This window comes from Acanthochromis polyacanthus, chromosome 2, assembly GCF_021347895.1.
Source record: "Acanthochromis polyacanthus isolate Apoly-LR-REF ecotype Palm Island chromosome 2, KAUST_Apoly_ChrSc, whole genome shotgun sequence".
Lineage (NCBI taxonomy): Eukaryota > Metazoa > Chordata > Actinopteri > Pomacentridae > Acanthochromis > Acanthochromis polyacanthus.
Genome location: NC_067114.1, coordinates 22,773,855 through 22,798,623, shown reverse-complemented (window position 1 = coordinate 22,798,623; position 24,769 = coordinate 22,773,855). Strand labels below are relative to the sequence as shown.

General features: G+C 40.4%; 1 protein-coding gene across 1 annotated transcript; it reads left to right on the top strand.

Annotated features, from left to right (window-relative positions):
- The first annotated feature begins 198 nt into the window (after nucleotides 1-198).
- Nucleotides 199-24,491, top strand: tent4b (terminal nucleotidyltransferase 4B). The gene is made up of 12 exons (XM_022197244.2): nucleotides 199-1,129; nucleotides 13,658-13,781; nucleotides 15,928-15,974; nucleotides 17,494-17,614; nucleotides 19,121-19,228; nucleotides 19,585-19,713; nucleotides 19,959-20,172; nucleotides 20,311-20,437; nucleotides 20,671-20,774; nucleotides 20,892-21,106; nucleotides 21,229-21,375; nucleotides 22,179-24,491. Exons 1-12 carry the CDS (start codon nucleotides 573-575, stop codon nucleotides 22,332-22,334), a joined length of 2,049 nt encoding a protein of 682 aa, XP_022052936.2. The 5' UTR covers nucleotides 199-572; the 3' UTR covers nucleotides 22,335-24,491.
- Nucleotides 24,492-24,769: the final 278 nt, after the last annotated feature.

The following is a 24,769-nucleotide window of genomic DNA, read 5'->3' as shown; positions in this document are numbered from 1 at the left end:
GGAAGATTGTTAGTACAATTGCAAATCAGTAACGCTCAGACGAGCACTGGGCCGCAATAATAAATCGGGTTTACCTAGTCCACTTTACTTTGATGAGAGAGTAATAAATCAGATCTTGTTATGTAACTCAAAACAGTTGTCTGTTGCGTAAGAACGCTTTCTCCGCCCCCTTGTCAGTAACTCCGCGCATGCGCAGTAAAACGTACACTCCGCCATTGAGAGACCCACGATCAGGAGGAAAGGGTCAGAGGCACTTCGACAAGCACCGCCTGCACGTTTCTCCAGTCTTCAACCGCAACTTTGGCTTCAGCTACCATTTTTAATACTTGACTCGCACTCTTGTCTTATACTCTGTGGATGATATTGGTTGACAACTGTCTTTCTCGTCACTGCTAAGCAACGTGTTTTTACCAGATTTAGAAGTAACGGTCAGCGGAGGAGCTCAGCTAGCAGCAGCTATAACGAGGCTAAAGCAGGCTAGCTAACGTTAGCTAGCGACCTGGCTAGCTGCACACGAGCTGAGCATTGCTCGGTGGTGGGGTGGGGGGGCGGTGTGCCTACAGTGTCGTTTGATGGATCCGAGAATCGCCTGGTTTCAACCAGAACAACGTGGACCCGCTAACAACCTGTGGATGCAGATTTGGGAGACGACACAGGGGCTCGCCTATTTGCATGTAAATAACAGCTACACCACTGGATCTCAGAGCACGTCGAGTGTGAAAGCGACCATCAACGGGGCGTCGGGAGCCGTCCTCACCAGCAGAAACGGGGACTCAAACACTGGTAGTGGAGAAGCCAAGACTCAGGGGATGTCGGCCTCAACGGGGGAAGGAGAATTAAACGAACAACGGGATTTTATACCACTGGAAACCAATAGCAACCGCAACAACCGAGCCGCTGGCAGGGGCGGTGTCGGCGGAGGGGGGCAGCAGCAGGGCAGCGGGGTCGCCGTGCTGTGGAGGGGACTCACGGACGGGCACCCCAACAAAAGAAAAAGAGACAACAAAGCTAGCACTTTCGGATTCAATTCCAGCCTCTTGAACAGTGGCAGCGGCTCCAACACGGGAGACTATGATGGTTACACGGGCACGCCATGGAAAGACAGGAACTACTCAGAAGGGATTGTGGGGTAAGATGGAGTTTATTAAAGTTGATTAGATTGGCTGTCTCTGTTTTTGAGCAGCTCACTGTTGGTATAGGAGACTCTCAGTTGCTTCCCACAGAGGAACCCCCTCATAAGTCATATCTTACTGTAGCTGGTACACAGTGGATCTCTCAGTGTGTGGTGGAGGGTGTGAACCTTCAACGCAAGAAGCCTGAACTAGGAGTTAAGTTGCTGTTAATTGACCTATTTTAAACACCTGCATATTGAAATGACAAGCAAGGTGGTGACTAAGGTTGCCAGTCTCACCCCGCCCACTGCCACCTCCACCCAGTGAGTCTACAGTTGGATACTTGCTTATAGTGGATGCACACTTTAAAAGGTGTAGGGAAGTAAGCCGAAGTCTTTGAAACATGTTGATTTCTTCAAAAGACATCAAAATGAAATTTAGGAAACAATGCTTAATAATAGATTGTTACAACTTGTATGCTTTTCAAGTACTTTTCACAAAGTAGACTTTGCAAAATGTTAAAATGAACACAAGTGAAAGCAAGCTGCTAAACATCCAGGAAGTCCAACTATTTACTTTTCTTCCCACTACAATCTGAATAAATATTTATGTTCAGATAATGTCTGAGCAGAACATAGCATCATCCCTTTAATTCTGGCTGACTGACATTTTAGTGTTCATTTAGGATTTACAAACCAAATGTTTAATTAAGGAACATGATACAGTACATGCTAGGTGTTGCTATTGCTAGGTGAGGCTCATATCTGAGTCAATCAGTCTTTCAACAGCAAGTGCCTAAATGGGCAGAGCTCTGTGGATGTTACGGGGTGCTACTCTAAACAAGAGTGACACTTTTACTAGATGTGGGCTACATTGCTGGTCCTCCTCCAGCCTCCTTAAGCCCACAGATATTAGGCTGGCGGTATTCCAAAGGAAATCAGTGGAGGGCTGGTTGAGCTGCTTTGCAACCCGTGTTGTGAGCAAAATCTGTTTGTTCACAACCAGCTGAAGTGACAAAAGTAAGAAATTTAGCCATGACATTGCAAACAAATTGAAAGAATACATGTGAATTTAAAACAGGTTGACGGACCGAAATATTGTGGGATGTCAAATGAGTCTTAGGCCAATTGCATGTCTCTCATGTGGGGCTCTGCAAAACCAGCCTGTACCCTAAAACATGTGATGATGTGATTGTTGTGCGGAACCAGTGTATGCATCTCAATACTGCAACCATGCATTCTGTGGCAGCACCAGCATCAATCTCTGTATTTCCAGCGCTGCAAAAGCTTGTGCGGCACTGTTGACAAAACAGTACGCTGTGAACAAGGCCAGTTATTGTATCTTTGCATTATTAAAATTAAATTCATGAACTTTTTATATTTGTACAACTTTCCCAGAGTTTAGAAAAGTAATGTTAGGGTTTCAGGTTATTATTATTATTATTTTAAGTTATGTGCTTTGCAAGTAGTTGCCATTTCAGTGATTGGCCACCATCTTTGACTCTACTATTCAGCTCTTATAATACTTACACCCACCGATTTCCTCTTTTGTCCCCTTTCTGATGTCACTCCTAATCTAAAAAAATGTAACTTTTTAAAAGATAATAATAACCAGGCATCGGGCACAGGTAAATTCAGATTCTTTTTTTAACACTATATGTAGCTTTGGTACACTCTGAGGATACCAGTGGTCAGGTAAAGGTAAACTGTGCAGCTTGAGTGATTTAAAAGTTTTCACAGATGTGGCTACACTTCTTAATTCGATTTTGACAGTCACCTCTCAAACCTACAGTTGCTGAGTGTTAGATGATGCCGGCTGAAGTACAGTTCCGAGCCTTTTGTGCGTATTAACCCCCAAATAATATCGTTACATGCTGTTCCTCCAATCACCACCATCTCTGACAAGCCAAGAGAGAGACCATAATTGAGAGGGGAGTGCAAAGTCTCTGTGTACTTGAATTTAGTGCCAGCTTGAGTGGTCATTAGGTTCATGCTTCCTCTGTTTAACTTCTAGCAGTTCCTAAACCATGGTTGCACTTTATACAGTGTGTTTCTATTAATTCTTGAAAAGCTTGAGACTCCCACTTAATTCACTGAGTGTGAGATTCGATTAATTTGGAGTGTGTTCAATTAGTTGAACCTACACTGCTCATAATAGAAATGATCCTCTAACATCAGGCCACAGTTTTACACCACGTAACATAAATGCAAAGGTCATTTATTAACTTCCGACTATGTGCTTTTCTCTCCAGTCATTATTTTAGTTATGATAACTGGTGAGAAATGTTTCAGGGGTGGAGCTCTGTTTTAAAGGCTTTTTAGGGCTAGAGATTTGCCCCTTTCCCCACCCCTTTCTGGTAGACATGTGTAGACAAGCAGAGCACCCAATGTGGAGCTCAGTCTTTGACCGATCCTCATTTATAGTAATATAGGAGCTCTGTGTTTGCGTAAGGACATTCCTTTGTGATCAGCTCTGCTAATACCAGAACCTGTACCTCAGAGCTTTGATCACTCGCCACCACTGGCTGCCTCTGGCCTCACCATACTCTGGGGTAAATTATCCTACCAGCATGCTCTGTGGCACTGTAGGAAATGCATTTCAAAATGCATATGTGATCAGTTGAATGAATGTGGCTGTATAAGCTGCCTTTGTTAATATAGGTTGATTCCGCTTCTATATCTCCACTTACATTACATGTTTTGTTGTTTGGGAAATGCAGTCTGTATGTGACATTTGTAGAAGATTGATGAACACCCAGTTCCACGATTGTTAATAGCTCTTATGCATCATCTTCAGTCAGACAAATGGATTATACCTTTAATCGGTTACTCCAGTAAGCCTCGTCATCATGGGTGGTAGCTTTGAGTAGTGTGTTGTTCATGAGCACCCATGCCTTACATCAAACTGTCTCTTGTACATAAAAACATTTTAAATATGTCAAGCCACTGCTGCTTCTAAATTCCTCAAATTTTGATCATCTTACTTGAGAGATTACAGTTCGACTGCAGTATGTCAGAGAGTGAAATAGGACAGGGATTTAGGAATGCCATTGGGTGCTATGTCAACATCAGGGAGTAGGTGCAGATGTTGCACTTCAACAAAAAATATTTTGCTTCCTTTTGTCTGTTGATTCAGGCGACAGGACTGCAGACTTTTAAAGGGGTGCAAAAAAAAAAAAACAAGACCAAAAGAAGCAGTGCTGTCTTGTGGCAGAACTCCTGTTGGTGTTGTTTATGTTAGCTATCTCAGTTGGTGAGATAAAGAGCTGCCTGCTGGTCTATAATGTGTTCTCTCAGCTATGATGTTGGCACAAAGGCAACAGTGCAGTTTTGTGTAAGGCAGGCTGGGAAGTGATGAGCAATTGAATTAGAAACCTCTGTTGTATATATATATATATTTTATGAAACTTGACTTTTGAAGTTTCTGTCATGTATTGGGATGCAGATCATAATGTCCCTTTCCCAAATCAGTCAGGATGTGTAACTTGGAAAGCAGAAATACCTAAACTTTGGAGTCATTGTTGCAATTGGTATTTTCAAATGGCAAAAAGGGTGAATATGGGAGCAAGTTCAAATGCATTTTTCCACAGGACAGTCTGTACACTATATTTGGCCATGTGGGTTGGCTGGAGAGGCAGAGGCATGTGCTTATTTGTGTTTGACGCTCCTCCAGTCTCTCTGGAAGCAGCCCGCCTCATGATGGCAATGGATCAGTGTTTACATGCTCCACACGGCCTCACTCCCACTGAACAAAGCCAACCCTCTTGGGAGAGAAATTTGAGCCCCTTCTCTGTCTGTCCAATCAAAATGGGAGCTCGAAGGGAGTGTTTACACCTAATTTTCTAGTCTTGTACAACAGCTATTCACATTCTTAATATGGACACAGGAAGCCAGTGTAGCCTGGGAGAGCTGTGGCCCATTTCTGTCCTGCTGAACTGTATTCTGATCTGGTGCTGTCGTGTGGGTTTTTATTGTGTTTGCAAGATGCATTGTCTCACTGTTCCAGTCATTTTATAACAGTGAGACATTGTTAGGAAATGAATTCACAGTGATAGGTGGATTTACTCGATGAGTTTGTTTTTTCTGTATGACTAGCCTGTCTAAATGACTGCTCTGAGCCTGACATGGCACTTCATTTGTGTAAAATCAACTGTAATCCTGGGATTAATTAGAGAACAATCCTTCACAGCTCACTTAAACTGCTGTTTCTAATGGAGAAGAGTCTAAGCAACATAGACATGAGGGGTTTGATTGTAAACATGTCTTGATCAGTGCAAGTAGTGCAGCGGTATTTGTGTAATTGCTGATAATGCCAAATTAATTTAATTTGAACTGAACCACCGTTTTAAGCGGATTTTCTCAAGGCACCTAAGTGAACCTCTATTTACCTCAAGTTAGACTAAATTGAAATTTGTCATTTAAATTTGTTTAAAGTAGCATCCAAACTGGAGAGAGCTGGCATTTAAAAGAGGATTCTCAGTGCAAAAACCCCTTTGTATGGTTTACAGTCAGGTTAGCTAATACTTAAGCTAGTGTTGCAATTCTTTTTCAGTCTCAACACACATATTTAGCAAATTTCCTGTTGTGAGAATTAATATAGACATAAGGAAATTGCTAACCCACTGTGAAAGCCCTGCTTATGGTATCTAAAATTGCTTACCATAATACCTACTATAATACCATAAAAGCTATACGTAACTATGATGTGTAAAATACATAATAGTTGTGCTACTTATAGATGTAAAGTTAATTAAGAAAAGGCTCGCATTTTACAATTTCAATATTTAATATGCATGGTTCATGTAAATAACCATAACATTCATTACTGCATGATTAGACACTTATGTTTGCTAAATCAGCCTTTTTTGATAATACATTTTGCACAGTGTACTATGATTTGAATAAAGTTACTAAGTCGATAATTTATAGTCATAAGTGCTTTATTTTGAATTTCTGCAGGACTTTTCCACTAACCTGAGTTTGTTTCCACTGACTGGCCTGGTGGGATGCTTTTATTGTGAAAACATATCAGGGATGCACAGAATTAGTAGGGCTTTATTATCAGTTTAGAGAAGCTATATCCCTTTGTGCAGTGTAGTGGAAAAATACTTAAAATGAACCAGCGCTGCTTAACTGATTGTGGCCGTTCACACATTAGCTTGGCGCGACTTACTCCCCCACACTGATAGCAAAGGCCTGAGCTTCTGTGCTTTTATTCTGACATTTTATTTGAATCCCATGCATCCACACAGAGTCACTGTCTTTATGTGTGCAAAGCAATTTGCTCAAAACTAATTGAGAGAAATTTGCAGTTGATTAATTTTAGTGGAGCCTGTTGATGGCAGCTAGTTTCCAGTAGTGGAACAGAACATCACTTGAAACCTAATGAAATGTGTGGTTAATCGCTCACTGATGAGTTGGCCTGGCGCATGATTTTCATGCCATTTAATGCCTCTGTCTTTTAGAGATTTATGACATTCAGCACTAGCTCACAGATAGCACCACTGTGACTGAAGCTCCATTATTAGAACTGTGGTACATCCAGCCTCTACTGGCTTTGACATCTATGTCACACTCTCCTCTCTCCTTCTGCGCTTACTGACTGGCTCTCAGCCAAGGCGTGTATGCCTGCAGAGACACAATCCTGCATGCAGGTCCTTTAAACTGTAGGTGATACAGGCCCTCTCTGAATAGCACGTGTGGGCAGCTGTCCATAACTCTGCCTTTCCATATGTAGTGAAGAATGTGATTTTCTTTATTCCCTCCTCCTGTCCAATAGAAAACTGACTGTGCTCCACTCTGATGCAGTCGGCATGCAACACACGGCAGTATTCTGCTTTTTTCTCTGCTGTCGTCAGCGTATGTGTGCGCGCGTGTGTGTGTGTGTACGTGCATCAGGGCTCCACAATATTGGTAAAAACTCAAATTGCAATATTCTACTTTTCTAAAATCTGAATTGAGGAGCAAAGGAATACTTGAATTTTCACCAATTGGTTTAATTTAATTCATTTTTCTTGGATGATTGTCACAGTTTTGGAGGAGAGTGCATCTGCATTAAAAAAAAAAAAAAAGTTTTAAAATAGCTAAAAAAAATGACTGTATTGCACAGACTATTTGAGTGCAAACCATTTGGAACCCTACTTATGTCTTGTAAAGGAAATCAAAATAGAGTTTTGTTTGGACAGCGTTGAGAGAGAGTTTTGGAAGCCTCATGCAGAGCGTTGTGGTACTGCTTGAAGAGTCCCTGTTTGTGGTTACCAGTGAACACCTTAGTTCATTTGCCTTACTTTGTATATTGGAGGAACTGCAATGTGATTACTGTGCCTGCGGTGTTTTAAAAACAATATCACAATGTTCAGTATTCAATGTAATGTTAAAAATTGCCACAATTTATGTTTTATATTTGATTTTTGTTATTTTTCGCATTTGGATTAATGTATATTTTAATGAGGGATTTAAAGTCACCATAAATTGCTGATTTCCATTAAGGCTATCATGAAATGTGGTCCACAGATAGAATGCATTTGGAATGTTTGTTGCACATGGTTTGTTTAATATGATTTGTTTAACTGAAATAAAACCTGACAGCCCTACTTCACACACAGTTGTAGATCAGCTGATAAAGTTAGACACACATCCGAAAACCCAAAGTTCTTAAAAGTATAATTGACAGCTTTTCAGATTGCAACACTATTGGTGTGACACTCGAAGCCCATTAAACAACATGTTGATTCTGACACTAGTAATACCATATTTATAGCTGTTCCTGTTTTGGACATAGTACACTGCTGCATCACTCAAACATGACCGAGTCTATCACTAGCAGTCTGGGCTGTGTAGGCTTCTGTGTAACTGGACCAGGTTTGTCCCAGTGGCCAATACTTAGCACCCTAGATCAGGCCATTGATGAAACATTAATGAATCTGTGAGACATTGACACCTTTGCTTCTGTTTGTGGTTGTCCTCATTTTAAAAAGTAGTGTGTGATGTGACTAGTTTGCCTCCTGGCAGCCCTGTCAACTTCAAGCTGTTCTTGCTATAGACACAGCAGTGTCACGTAACACTGCTGCCTTGCAGCTGTAGAAGCAACCGTTTGTTGCAAAGGTTGTGGAGACCCAGAATATCAAGGCTTTGTGAAAATAGGAAGTTGTGTTGAGATGTTTCTGTGTTAATAGAGCTATAACAATGCTCACAACTCTTTCATCATGACCAGTCTGATATAATGCATAAGACTGGAGCACAGTTCAGTGCAACTGTGAACAATCACATGTGTCAGGCAGGTGTTTCTTTGCATGTGAATGGTATGTCCTAAAGCTTTTGTTCAGGGTTAAATTCTAGAAAATTGTGCTGCAGAACACAGAAGTAACACAGTGCCAAAATATCTGAACAGACAGTGAGTATTGCTCAGTGCGATGCGACATTAACCTTATTTTCCTTCATTCTACCAAGCTTAACAGATGGCTCTTATTCACATGAAGGCATTTCTGCACCACACCCAATTCAGTCTCTCTCTCTCTCTCTTTCTCTCTCTCTAGCTATTTTTCAGTTTCACCTTTTGTGTGCGTTTGCATGTCTGGCTTTCAACCTTTTTCATTTGTGTCTTTTTCCCCAATTTATCTAACTTGCCTTAGTTTTTCTCTTTATACATTTTCTGCCTTACATTGACTTTCTGTCTTACTTTTCCCTTCCTCCTTTTAGCTGCCCAAACGCTGAATTATGCCCCCTGGACAAGGCATTGTGCTGTCTTCACTCTCAGGCATTGTAGGAATGTTGAAGATCCTACTATAGCTGTTTATGCAAATCATATGTCATAACACAAAAACAAAATGAAGTGCAGTGTGGATGCTCCGATCCCACCTTTTATCTCCCAGCACCAACTCTTAATACATAAACCTAGGGGTGAAAAAAAGAACAGGGAATCTTCTCGGATCACACAGCAGTATTGTGAATTGCACTAAATAATGAGGTGAATTTGTCTGCATACTCCAAAATGCACAACACAACCTAGTAGTGCACAACATCTGTACAGCACACTGCAGCAAACTAATTAATCATTTCATCAACTGACAAAGTGTGTCATTAATTTGGTAATACTGGATTAATTAATTTGCTTCCCTCTCCTGTCCTAATGTTACTTTAAAATAAATGTATTTTGGTTTCTGACAGTTATTGGACAAAACAAGGCATCTAATATCATCACCTTTCGCTCTGAGAAATTATGATGCTCGTTTTTCTTTGTTTTCTGATGATTTGAAAACTAAACCATTCACCCACTTTCCGTGCTCTCCTTTATTATGCTTTAATCATACATAATGAGCAAATTACACCTAGTTCACAAACGACACAAGTTTTAACTGAAAGAGCCCAAATGTTACAGATAACCATCAGCAAGTGTGACTGACAGCATTACAGACACTGTAGTAATTATAGCAGTGGTAAATGTCAGGAATAAAATCCTCAGGAAGAGATTTTTTTTTTTCTCCTCCAGAAGTGGGGACCTGGTTCACTAGATTACATAACATTATTATGATATAGGCAAGTGGGATTATGTGATAAGCAGTGCCAAGGGTCCACATGCTTTCAAGGCAGACTGCAAGACTAGGATGTAATTTGATCCAAGAATGTGTGGCATGAGTTGTGATTTCTATGGTTTGCCTTCATCACATGACAACGGAGCAGCAGCAGCCTGTTTGCTGTGAAATGAAACTTACGGATACTGTTGTGAAATGGAAATGCTCGCTTAGTAAGGATTTCACATTTTAAAACGCTTGTGACAGATGATCATGAAACAGAATCAGAAAACACCCCACCTTTGAGCTTGATGCTTATGGAGGTTTGAGAATGCTTCAACTGGTGATGCTATACAAGAGGCCCTTTTCCTAATGCTTCAGTTAAATGACAGCACATTAAATTAAGCTGAGGCTGATGATGGAGAATGAAACCACAGAAAGTCGTGTTCTTTTAATTGTAAAGCCAATATATTTGTAATGCAGATTGTAGTTGCTGAGTTTCTTTTCCTCTTAAATGAAACCTAACGTGTGGGAGGGAGGCTGGACTCTGTGCACTGTGCACAGGGAAAAGAGATTAGCCATTAAAATTTAGAATAGCTGCCAGTTGCCAAGTTGAAGGAGGGGCAACAAATGAAAACAGACTGTGTGTTTCATTCTTCAGTGGCAAACATTTCATAAATTGTCCACTTTATGATTTTAGTATTCTGTTATTGTGAACTTTTGAAACAACCTGTTATGCTGATTTTTTTAAATGTTGTGTATCAAGAAGAATGTTTACTCTGCCAACAAGGTGGAAGCCACGTGTAAGGCTGGGGAGCCACTCCACATGTTTTGTACCGTAAATAACACACAAAAATAGCCTAAGCAGACAGAAACCCAGTGGTCTTACTTCTTGGCGTGGACAAGCAAGGCAATGAAATTAATAATGTCATTCAGTTTGCTTTTCTTCTGTGTTTGACGTCAGCAGTCTGAAGATTTCAACAAAGATTAAACTGCCCAGCCAGTTAATAGATGTGTCCATGTGACAGATGTAATATCAGCTTGACTGTGGGGGAGAAAGATATGATATGCGACACGTGGATCTTGTGTTGCCTTGGCCTAGTCATAGCGGCCGGCTGTTCTAGTCAGCACTGCCCCCATTCAGTTGCATTTCAGTCACACCTTGCATTTATATTATGAAAATTTAGACTTTTGAGGGGGCATTTAGGCAGCATTTCTTACCACCACGAGCTATGCGTTAAAGACATTTATCTCCTTGTTTATTTTCAGGAAACCGGCAGCTGGAGTTTGTCAATCACCGGAGTTGATTAACAGCTGTTTTAGTTAAGAATTGTTAATAGCCACTTTCTAAGCTAAAATCATTGCATTACCTCATTTCAAACTCTAAAATATGAGGATTTGCTCTTTCTGTTTGTCTTTTGAGATCGTAAAGACTGTTTTGGGGGGTTTGGACGAATAATTTATCAAGAAAAATAATAGGGAGAATTTTTTCTATCAACTTTTTTATTGCATATGTGTAAAATGCATATTATGTAATTAAGGCAGTAGGCACTACGGTTGTAGACAAGCTAATAAAATCTTGGTTGACTTAAATTGTACTTACTCTAACAAAGTGATTGTAAGTAATTATGGGTATGTGTTTATTGGTCTCTAGATTAACTGCATTGGCCACAGAACACTGTACACACTCTACCTGCCACCCTTACTGCCCTAAATGAGTAATAAATAAACATAGAGACCTAGTTTTTGCACCTTAGATCATTATGACCAAGTTAGTTCATTCCAACATGATAGCAACAGACTCTCAGCACACCAACATGAACTTGTATATTAATATAAACTCAGAAAATTAAACTGTATCACCTGGTTATCCCAGCACAAGATCTATTGAGGAATGTAATGCAGACAGGTTAGCCAACTGTTTTTAGATGATATGCCATGTTGGTTGTTGAACTGTGATATACAACCGGCTGTATGCAAAGTCTACAAAAGAATATTTGACCGTCTGTTGTCCAGCATTGCAGCCACACTGACAGCTTTTTTTTAACATGACGGTAGCTAGCTTAGAGCCAACTAGGAGTAAATGTTCAAAAAACATAAAATAACGTTCTCCATTAGGTTGGGTGAGCTGTCAAAGCACGGGGGTGTTCACAGGTAGTCCATTCCTCCATCAAATATAATGGATTAATCCGAAAGCCTGCTGATGTAACATTTTTTCATGAAAGTCACACTGGCAACTAGTCAGAAAGAATATGGTCAAGTGGGAGCAGAACAATCAGTTGATTTGGACATCATGGCCCAAATATGGACACATACATAGTTCTTTTTATTTTTTGCACAGTATTTGTCCAGCACCTCAGTTTTCAGTGTTTTTTTTTTTTTTTTTTTTTACTCAAGGTCATCATGATAGCATTGCACCAGAAGAGGAAGATACATTTTTTTTTCTGCAAGTATATTAATGGTTGGAGGCCCTGAGACTTTGCTAAATCACCAGCTCTTGCTTACCTGAGTGTCTGACACGGAAGAAACAATAAAGGTGAAATCCAGCACACTTTAGAAAGCTTGTTGCATAAACCCCAGACAGTAGAGACGCACACGCAGGGAGTGCTGTTTGGGGCACAATTCAAGTGTCAGTCAGTGATGGTGGCTGCTATAGTTTTTCTTGTCTAGTTCTCGGGTAGCTTTTGCTTTGCTGCATTCTTTTATTTACAAAAGCAGAATGTCACTTTTCCCCTTTTTCCCTCTGTCACCTACCAGAGGGACTGAGGCTGTTATTGGCTTAATCTGAGCTTTACAGTTGTGTGTACACATGCGTCTGTATTTACATGTTTGTGTTCTTATTGGTCCGCCCACAGAGACTTGTTCCTGCTTCTATGTGTATGTAGACAAAAGTGGTCAGTGAAAAGGTCAACGCATGTGGGCAGAGCGACCTGTTCCAAGGACGAATGCGGTACTCTTGCTGAGCCACCCCTTTTTTGTTTTTTAGCTGACATTATGCGGGGACATAGTAGGTGTTGCCGTTTTGTTTTTTCCTCTGCCCCACAGTTTGCCAACATATAAACAGTTGTTTTGGAATAAAGTTAAAACGCTGTTCGTTCTGTTTGGGGCCATAAATTCTTGCTCTTTCTTTCACTGTCTTTTCTGGTGAAACAACCATTTGTTTTCAGTAATTATTAACCTCCTAATCTATCAGTGCAGTTGATTTACATAGCTGTGTGGAGAACTAGTTGTTTTTTTTAATTGATTTTTGCAGAAATTGACCTGTAGAAATTGAGAGAGTGCTCAGACCGACCACTGACAATCTGATGAATTTGCACCGTTAAGATAGAAATTGTCAGTTAAATGAATAGGCAAACTAATTATTGGAGCTGGTAAGCATGAATCTACATATACCTAAAAAGAAAGCCTATAATATAACTATTCAGAGAACTGCTGGAGACACCTACTTTTTTTTTTTTGTCATGGGAAGGTTGACTTTTTGGCAACACCCTGCTTCATATTCTGCTGTTGAACGAATTCAAATCATTGGCCTGCCAAGTAGAAAGAGCCTCAAAATGCATACAAATAAGTACAAGAGACGTGTCTTCTCTTGCTTAATGAACTGCAGTCATAAGGTCCTTTGCAAAACAGGAAAGATTATGCACATTGATTGCACTAACTGAACACAGATATTAGCTATATCATGTCATTGTGACTCGTCTGCGTCCATGGCAGTGAGTGTTGGCGCTCATTCCCTTGGCATTGCATGTTGTGCCTGTTTGGCTGCAAGCAGAGGGAGGCAGAAGTTGGATCAAGCCAATAAGGGCACCTCTGCTTGTGTTGCCGCTTGGCCAAAATTAGTGTGTCATATTGGGTGCGCCTGAATCTCAGTAGTCGGTCTTATTTCTGACCACATCAACCTGCTAATGGGAATATGAAGTATCTGCTGTGCTTGTGTTTACAATATTAACTGGGAAGTGTATTTTCCTCTGGTGTGTGGCTGTTTGCACATCTTTTTGCTCTTCTCACAGTGCTGTGCTCTCTATGTGGTCTGCAGGTTACACGAGGAGATCAATGACTTCTACGAGTACATCTCCCCACGGCCGGAGGAGGAGAAGATGAGGCTGGAGGTGGTGGACAGAATCAAGGGGGTCATCCACGACCTGTGGCCCAGTGCCGAGGTACACACCGTGGGGAGGGTGTGGGTGTGGCAGACATGATTATTGGCTAGTAGGGACATGAGACTGTATGTATGTGCTAAGAAAAAGCCATAGTGTGTTACTTGTCAGACACACCACTTGGCATAAGAACACATCACTTCCTAAAAGCTTCATTGCAAGTTGAAGATGCATTACCATGGTAACGCACAAACCTCATTCCCTTTCATCTGCTTCCCTGATATCAGACAGAATTGTTACTTGTTACACTACATTTCCATCTTAGTGGAAAGTGAAACATTGGACTTAAGACTGTTAGACGGCACAAATGAGCTGCTGGGATCGCTGTGCACCATCGTCTGTTATTGTCTGCTACTACTGCATTGCATTGTACGTTATTTATGTAGTGTCCATTACATGCATCGTGTAATGCTTCCCTGGAAATAGAGTGCATTTTGCATGATGTAGTGTTCAGACAAAGGTTTCAGACAGGCTAATAAGTCTCACATAGAATTTTATCATGTTCAGTATCATGTTAAAGTGGAATTCTGGAAGCAGCACGAGACAAAGGCGGCGTTACTTTGTGCAGCTGTAAAACTGAAACTGCTGTGCTTCCTTAATGGTTAAATTTGGTTACTTATCAATATTTTGATCCTGTGTTACTGGACATTATTATGTGGTTTAGTTCATACTTCAGAGTTGTTTCTTATCATGCAATAAAATGCAGCATTTAACTGTCACCATGAGAATTCTGACCAATTAGGCACTACAATTTCCCATTTTGACTATAAATGCCAAAAAAGTTGTATATTTTCTTTGCTATACCAAAGCATGCCAAAGTGTGACTCCAAAACTGAGTTTCATACCAAATCTTGAAATTTGTGTATTGTTACCGTGGACACCGTGATTTCTGTAATTTACAACTCTTAATTACTACAGGTAGTGTACAGTGTTAGTCAGGTCAGCCGTTTATGAAGCATCCTTTTGTTTCTGTTATCTCCCTATGCACAATACTCTGTTTGGGTCATGTTATGAGTGCATCCTCAGGCACTATTGTACCCAGTGACTTTGATCTTGCTGATAGAGCAGTGTGCTTCAAACTGTGTCTGCTCCGAGCTTAACAGGTCCTAAATTAAGGAGCGCAACACTGTCCCGATCTTGGAAAGCTTTATTCTTTTTCCACTGTGGAGTAAGCAGGGGGAACATTATCATCCTGTCAGCGTGGTGCTTGTTTAATTAGCTTAGATGCCGAGACATCCACCCAGCACACCACACTTTGTTGCCACACCGAATTGTTATCTTTCCAGGTGTATTTGGAAGCTTGTCTGGATCAGCAGGGCAAAAAAAAAAATGTTCAAAGAAGTGTGTTTGTCATATTTCAGCTGTATTTTCAAATTTGTCTAAGACGTGCTAGTAACTGACCACACTTTTCTGCAAGTAAAAGTTTGACTGGAGAGTGGTAAGGTGTGATTAAAATGCTCAGCTTCGTGACCACGTGCAGTTATGTCACATTTCACAGAAGTCCTCAGGACCTGATTCATTCACAAACACAGCTCTACAATCAGCTTACCCCTGGACATGTGACTGGACTGTAAACCAGAGTTTCTACTACTGGATGATGTGGGGAGGAGGTTTACGAGAGTAATGAGAGGGTCAAGGCTTAAGTCTATTTATGCACCGCTCTGTGGGAGGTTAAAAAGAACGGTTGATATTTTAGCCCTTGCAGTCGCATGCAGGTTAAGAGATCAGTGAAGAAAGATGCCATTTTATATATAAACATCCCGTCAGTTTTGATTTCTATGTCAACGTTACACGCTGAATAGAAGTGGTTTTCATACGTTTGTGCAGTTTGCTTGGGCATGTCAATAAATCGGCACTAAGTTAAGCTGTAAAATAATGTTATTTGTGCAGCATGAAGAACAGGTTTTCATAGTAGTGAAGCGTATCGTGGGAAAGTCAAAGAACGCTAACTTGGTATGTAACAGTTTGCCCTCGGTTCATATCGCATCATAATCTGCCAAAAAGAACTATAGAAGTCTGTAAGACATGAAAGAATCATTGTGATAAATGATATTCCGGTGCTGGATGTTTTTGTTTGAAGTAATAAGTTAGTTATCCAGCAAGACAGATTATCTATATGTGTGTAACTGTGGCTGTTCTATCTCTCCAGGTCCAAGTGTTTGGGAGTTTCAGCACCGGTCTTTATCTGCCAACAAGGTGAGCCATGCACTGAAACAACTTAGAGCTTTTAAAAATGTGCTTTTTTTACCTTTGCCAATCTGTGACTGAACTGGCTTCTTTCCAAAGATACTTTAGTTGCTCATGCAATGCTGATCGTGGAACTTCTAAAAACTTTACTGTGCGAGAGACTTGTCCTCGTGGCCAGGAAACGGCAAACAACTGTCCCCTCAGCACACAGACAGGTTACCTGGATTAGTGGACTCTTGACACTGTGCTGAGTACTTTAATAGGACTAAGCTGTGTGTTGATGCTTGTGTGTCAGAAGGTGGTGGTGTGTGTGACTTGTTTTGGTAACAATTTTATAGATTGTATTTGGCCTAGGTTCACATAATTTGTGCTGGGGGGTTTTTATTTATACTGGATACCCAGGGCTAGACACTAACTTTTTTGCCAAAGAACACATGTGCTCCTAAGTTTAACAGTTTGGGAATGCAGAAAGCCTTTGAGGGACAATAATGAAAATATTTTAAAAGATGTTGCTCTTTAATAAAGGGATGAGAGGAGAGATTTACAAGCAAAAATGATTCCATTTATTTGGATAGAAAGTCTATTGTAGGTTTTTAGTTGTTCCTGCTTTAGATACCACGACCATACTTATTCAATAACTATGTAGTTATTTATACTCATTTAAACTTTTTAAATGGTATAAACAGTCAGATTAATGTTCAGTTCATAGACTTTTTTTTAGTTTTGTTTTTTATTTAAATGCCTGTAACATCAGACAACGTTGCTGAAAGACGCATAACAATACTGAATGTCAGGTTCAACTCATCATTTGCAGTACAGCAGGTCGACCAGATAAACCTGTGATTCCACATTTGATGCTCGTCATTTTACATGAAAACTTTGTGAAAGGTTTAGTGCAGAGACAATATCATGGTCATTATTGTTGTGTTGACAACCTTTTGCTGAATTTTACAGGACTTTTCATTCGCAGACATGGTCCATGATCCACATCTATTTTTAGTCATAAATGCGAGCAGAACGCTTGCATTGTGTGTTTGTGTGTAATGCTGTTCATGCAATGAACACATGGCACTGCTGACTTGGTAAACATTGGCTGACTCCCCTTAGTTCTTTTGCTTTTCCACAAGAGGGAAGCAAAAGCATCTGTCTGCAGTAGCTGCAGCATGGTAGCTCATCTGTCTGAGCTACCACCATGTGGGGGTCATTTAAAAATGGCTGTTTTACTGAATACACCACAAATTCCTGCAGACAGACAGAAACAAAGAGGAAAAATGGAAAGGAAGAATAAGCAATATGTATCATTGCAAAATTTAAATGGAAAGAACCAATTCATAGCAGAGATGCTTTTTTGGCGGTGGGTTACTTAGTGATAGCAGTTGATGGGCATCTGCAGCTAGAGTAACTTTGGCAGATTATTATTGCTTTGTAGTTTTATTGCACTGTAGTTTGTGTTGTTGCAAGAGCTGCACTTGAATGTTACAGAATAGATGTAAGGTATACGTCTTGTGTTGTTTTTTTTCCCCACTAGTGACATTGACCTGGTAGTCTTTGGGAAGTGGGAGACACTCCCACTCTGGACGTTGGAGGAGGCTCTCCGGAAGAGAAATGTTGCTGATGAGAATTCCATCAAAGTTTTGGACAAGGCCACGGTAAGAATATAGTCACTTTACAGGAATTTATTAAATAGTGAGACTATTGGCTCTTTACCAGTACATGATATGGATAACAACATGGCCAGATATGTAGTGATTTTCCACTCCTTTGGTACATTTTCCATCTTTATTCTGGATGCGGTGAAATATTTCAAGGTAGCAGCCACGTTGGTATTGCCTCTATATGATTTAAACTGGTGCATCAATTTCTAGATCAAGTCCTGCTCTTGATCTGCGTTCAATTGTGAGGGTCATTCCATGGTTTTTACATCTATGTGCACCGACTGAAACTTTAGTTACTTGCAGATTGTGCTGTAGCACCGTTTTAATGCGATTCTTCCTGAAGTGTGTCGACAGCTGTAGACGGACACGGCACAGTTTTATCGATGGAAAGCATCCGAACAATCATGAAACCTACTTCAATTACAACCCTTTTAATGATGAATTTTAAAGGTGCTGATTATCAAAAATCTCCTTGTACAGTCTCGCCTCATAACAAGCATTTATTTTAAGAAATGTTAGTTTTCTTGGTGCACGTACAGATATAAGTTGTCCAGAGTGGACTCTAGTGGAAATTTACATCCAGGCTCTCTTGTGAATGCAACAGGCATGAATTGGCCTTACTAACTATATCAGCTAAAGCCGATAAATATTCTCGTTTATAACACTTGTTGCTGACATTGCATACTCTGATTTGACTTTTTGTGCTTGGCAAGGATCTCATTCATGGTAAAATGTTGGCACCGTGTAAATCCACAAGTTGAAGCAAAGATGTGATAATAGTCAGCAATTATTCTGTCATTAAAAAAAAATCTAATTTTGACATTCTTATTCCGGTCTCAGATTTAGTTGTCACTCTTTTCTATCTCATAAACATGTTGCTGTGACAGTTCCAAATCCCTGACGACGCCAATTAGCATACACACTTTGTTTTCAGGCATGTGCACAGACATGCACTTAAAGAGACACTCTAACAGCAACCTCAGAACTTTGGTATGTCTCATGTAATTCAAAGAGTATTTTGAAGTGGCCACAAACAAACTGAGGCTGTATGTTTGTTTTGTTGCCTGTATCAGACTCGATATGGGCAGTAATCTTGGACCTAACTGTTTTTGTTGGGTGTTGTTTATTTTCCTGATAAAATTTTTTTTAAACCGCTCCCAAGCTCCAATTATCAATTTATGCTATTTTGAAACTATGTCTAAATAATAGATTGTCCTTCCATTTAGGTTTCAAACCTTAAAGATTTGAATGGAGCTTTTCCTTTGTGTTTCCAGTTTCACTGTTGTTGAGGATTCTAAAGAGCCGATTAACATTTCAATCTTTGCTCAAGGATTTTAGTGAAGGATTAGTGTTGGTGTATGATTGTTGGTGTGTTATTTTCAGGCTTACATTCAGCTCGTAGTGGATTATGGATGCAGGTTTATGTACATGTGTATTACTGCACAGTGTCTGCAGTTGAGTGATTTCCTTTCTGACTGGGTGTCGTGTGTGTGTTCCCAGGTTCCCATCATTAAACTGACGGATTCCTTTACCGAGGTCAAAGTGGACATCAGCTTCAATGTGAAAAGTGGAGTTAAAGCCGCTCGGCTGATCAAGGAATTCAAAGAGGTATAGCTGCACTGCCAGGGCCGAGGCTGTACACAGAAATTCACTTCTGCCAGCAGTGTTTTTTATAAAAAGTAGTATTCTTACAAAAACAAGCTAATGTGGTTTCTATTTTAAAATCTACTTTCTTTGTAGCAAATTTTAACAGAAAGTCTAGACTACAGAAAGACATTTGTAAAATTTCTCTGGAATGGGATTTTGATATCTAGTGGGGCATATTAAAGATAATGATTTCACAACCCACTAGAACAAGCATTGCACACAATGTGAAAACAAGGTGATGCTTTTGTGTTATAGTAGAATTTGAACTGATTCCACCAATAATGAATTACTTACAATGTCTCCCCCTCTTCCTGCAGAAATACCCTGTGCTGCCTTACCTGGTCCTGGTGCTGAAGCAGTTCCTCTTGCAGAGGGACCTCAATGAGGTTTTTACTGGTGGAATTGGCTCTTACAGTCTCTTTCTCATGGCTGTCAGCTTCCTGCAGGTCAGTTTGGACCTTAGTTTTTTTTTTTTTAATTCAGGTATTTGTATCAAAAGTGATTTCTGAGCATCTGCATTAGAAAATTAGCCACAATTCTGAACAAAAAACTGTTAGACAGAACTCTATACAATATAAAGACCATCATGTTTTATTCTAAATAAAGTAACGAATCGTCTTTAGAGACACTTAACTGAAAAATACTGATTTTCAATAATTCTGGCTTCCACTTGTGCTTTGTTCATTTCCAGCTTCACTACAGGGAAGATGTGTGCAATCCCAACATCAACATTGGTGTTCTGCTCATTGAATTCTTTGAGCTCTATGGTCGCCACTTCAACTACCTGAAAACCGGCATCAGGATAAAAGATGGAGGTTGTTACGTTGCCAAAGATGAGGTCCAGAAGAACATGATGGATGGATACAGACCCTCCATGCTCTACATTGAGGACCCACTGCAGCCAGGTAGGAACAGTAGATGCAAAGCCTAAAGCGATGAAGCCATTATCGTCAAAAGAGGGAAAACGTTAATCCCTTGCCAGATGCTTTAATGCCTTCGATTGGCACATTTTCAGGTCACAATGTCTTTTTTTTTTTCAACAGACAACGATGTCGGCCGGAGTTCATACGGTGCCATGCAGGTGAAGCAGGCATTCGACTACGCCTATGTCGTGCTCAGTCACGCAGTGTCACCCATTGCCAAGCACTACCCCAACAACGAGACTGAGAGGTGAGAAACTAATTATATAACCTGTCAATCACATTTCACAAAATTTTTAAAGGACGGGCCAGAAAAGGAGTGATTTTTAATAATCTGAATGTATTCTTCAGTGTTACAGTATTCAGTCTTAAATTGTCACCGGTGCTTTACTGTTATTCATAATATTAGTGCATTAGTACATTTGTTTTGAGACTGCTGTATAAACACTAGTGTAACAGGTGTTCCTCTGTATCCCATCACAGCATACTTGGCCGAATAATCCGTGTGACTCAAGAAGTGGATGAATACAGGGAATGGATCCGAAAGAACTGGGGGAGCCCGTCTCAGAATGATCTGCCACTCAATAGTATGTTTCTGTTACAGGAAAAGTCAGCAATTTCCTGTCTGCTGAATCACAACTTTAAAAGCTTGCTACAAGGAAGACTGGACCAATTTTACATTTTTCTCTTCTCTGCTGTTGTAGGAAATGACGTCGCGCTGTTTGAGTCCCAGCAGCTCGATGAGCGCAATAACAACGTTCCAAACGATGACGAGGATGATGTCGTGGTCCTACCATCAGCTCCCCACAGCAAAACCTCCTCCAACTCCTCCTCTCCATCCCCTTCACTTCGCTCCTCTCCCTCGTCTTCTCCGCTCTCGCCGTCTTCCACGACATCCACTTCCACATCAAGCGATGCAGTCAGTCCCCCAGAAACACACACAGCTTTGAAATTTTGTATTAGTGCATTTTTTGTGTAGCGCTGAAAGTTTCATGAGAAAATTGTGTCAGTCTTTAATCATACGTTGTTGGTTTCCTCCAGGACTCTGATGGCACACCGTGTAAGACAGCCAAGCAGCAGTCTGGCAGGGGATCCAGCACCCACAGAGAGAAGTCTGCAGTCGTCGGTAATCACCGAACACAGAGCCACAATACCAGCACTCCATCCGGAAACAACAAAGGAGGAAAGGTAACCTCAGCTTGACCCTTAAGGAGAATTTTGGTATAGTTTAATCTAATGTATTTCTCTTTAATTTGCTATTTGCTTCTAACAGTCATGCTAACAATCCATTCTTTGGTTCTCTTTTAGAGATTCAGGAAAATTGAGTTTAAGATGGCAATTAAAATGCTTAATCTAACAAAACATTTGATTTTTATATCAATCATTTTAAAGGTTTGTTTTGTTTGTTTGGCTGAGTTATGGTTGAGGTGAAATGCCATCTCTAGGGCAGTGTTTGCCAGAGCTGTAGATTCATTACCTGTAATTCTGTGGCTGGGATTACGCTCATGGACACATGCAGCAACAGTTTTCCATGCAAGTTTAATTTAGTTTTCCAAGGTACGTCGTCTTTCACAGCGTTCTTTGTCTTTTTACCTGCATCTCCCCACAGGGAGTGTTCGCTTCACACTTAAACAAACTGATATGCACAGATGAATATGCTGGTGATTAGTCACAAGTCCCTGGATGGAGATCTCAATTGCAATTTGCAAAATGTCCATTCCAGGCGGCAAATTTTATTTTGTCTTCTGTCAGACTGAAAACAGAAGTTTAAAATGCTTGATGTTAAATTGGCAGATTTTGGAAAGCTGCAGAGAGCTCATTCTGTTGCTCATTCCCTCCCTACTAAACTTTCCCTGAATATGTACAATGCAAGCGAAGACTACAAAGTTAGGTGACACTTGGGGCCACAATAGCTACATTATCGGGAAAAATTATGGGTTGAAAAGAAAATTCCTGCAGAATCACTGATGGTGTCTTTTCTGTTTCCCCAGGCAAGGATGTCTCGTTCTCACCAGAAGAACGGCCACCACGGACAGCAGAACTCCTCCAACACCAAAAGTCATCCGAGCAACAAGCCACACCACCAGGGCAACAGCAAGAGGAGGAAAAATGTGCGTGACTCTACACAAGAGGACCTCTGCAGATAGGGGTAACTTCATTCGCCCGTCCTTGTCTGCAACTGACTGTCCCACTTCTGCTGCCAGACTCCAGCCTCGGGAGGTTGTTAGTAGTATTATAACATCTGCAGAATCTGTCTCTCTGTCAGGCTTTTCAGGGTGACACGCACCAATTCCTTGCAGGAAATAAAAACAACAAAAAAAAAGAATCGTTAATGGAAATGGGCTTACTGAACTGAAATCACCAAGAGTAAATGCTCATTTGCTTCACAACAGCTTCTTGTATGGAGCGGTTTTTCCTTCCCACAGCCAGCACCTGCTCAACATGCCTCTTGCGCCTCCTGCTGTACAGGAATAGACAGGTCAGGTGTCTGGAATGGACTCTGGAGCAATACCCGGAACTGCTGGGTGGAAAATATGATCAAAAATTTTATCAAAAAAAAAAGAAGAAAAAAGCAAATGGCTTAAAATGTACAAAAACAAAAATGTTATGTTGAACAATGAACAAACATGTACACAGATTTTTTTAAGAGGGTAACTTAGAAATGCAATCAGTAAGAGTGGGACATAACTTATGCATGATATTTTTTTTTGTTGGTTGATTTTTCTGTTGGTTGAATCTGTTTTGTTATGTCTTAACAGATTATACAAAGATTTGTACAAAAAATGCATAAGCAAAAAATGTTTAAAAACAGTAAGTAAGAAGAAATTGTTTCATATGACATTTTTACAAGATTACCGATTTGAAGTCATGTAAACATGCACACCTTGTGCCCACTGCTTTTTGGCCAAAGCCAAGAGCTGGTTCGGTTCCCATTGCCAACAGAAATCATCAGCATATACTTTTACTCCTGGTTGCTCTCTGTGAGTGTGCTACTGTGTAAACATTTAGCCTTGAGTGAGCTAGTGCTCACGTTACAGCCCTATAGATGACCGGAAGGAGCGCAGTCCCTCCTCCAACTCAATAGCACAGCCACACCAGTGTAGAGGCTTTAAGACGACAGGTTTGACTAAATAAGGGGTGATAATGGTTTTATTGTGAAATCCTACACTTGAAATGTGTCACCAACATGACTGTGGGCGATAATCTGTTTCTTTGGTAAATCACCACCTATAAAATCATTTGTATTTGTTAAATGTATTTATTTTTTTATTAATTATATGAACATAGTATGCATAAATGTAATATTAACAATAGAGCCCATATCTTTGAGACCTATATTTGAAATAGGATAAATTGCAGGCGAGGTGGGGTGGGGCGGGAGCAGGTATATTCAGGTACAGTAAAATACCACCTTTTATTATTTCACTGGATTGTTTATTTCTTTTTCTTTGTTTGTTTTCTCAGTGACAGTTGAGTGACCAAGTTGCTTTGAAAAATTTAAGAGACCATTTTACAAGTCATATGGTGAGAATTTTGTTTTAATATCTGACTGGTCTACTTCTTCTAAAAGGGAGCTGATCCCCCCCCTTCCCCTCCCCAATTCATAAATTATAGCAACAAAATGTCAGTCCCCTTGTGATATTGCAGTACACCAACTAACCTGTAGATGGAGTCATTGTTCTATGTCTTAAGCCACACAGTTTGGGCTTGTATACTGCATTTGGACATTATTTTTGTGATTGACAGATTATAATTAGATGTCTTGCCAAATGGGCAGCTGCACATAGAAAACCTGTTAAGTGGAGTGCTTGCTTGGAGGGAGAAACACACCAAAGCACAGTGCAATCCCCTCGTCGTCTCTCTCAAAAATGTGATGAGAATCACCCACTGTAAACAAGTAGCCAGCAATAACCGCCACCTTACAGTTATCAGTGCAACTCCACAGTAACTACTGTTGCTACACAATGTGATGCTCACAACTGAGCAAGGTTCATATTCTGTGTTAGGGCAGGAAGCACATTTGAATCCACTTACAGCCTGTTAGAATTGCTGTTGAATTGTTAAAAAGTACGGTTCCACCCTCCTCATCCACCAGTGCTACAGTTGCGGTTAAAATGCAGTATATAAGTGCTGGTCTTGTGGTCGACAGATGAGGGGAAAGTGAATCAAATTAGCCGTGCCATCTGAATGTCCACTGATCATCTCTCTCCACTGCAAGAAGGCTTCAAAACCCACTGTACTCATCTGAAAGGTTTCTCTGCAGCTATTACAATCCATGCAATAAAAACGATCCCATCAAACCACCTGTTGATATGAGTTTCTGCTGAGTTATTGAAAAGAATTCGACATTCCCTTTGATTTGTGAATGACTTTTCTTTCTACTTGAGTGTTTATGATTCAGACCACATACTCCAAGCCATTTACTACATGAAGTACAGTTGGGTCATTCCATGGAGGATAGATCAGCGCTAATCACCCAATCCTCTCAATCAGATGATTCTTTTTTTATTATTATTTGTTTGGTACAGCAGTTTTAGCACATTTATTGAAACCATGCAATATTTTACTGTCATACTATGAT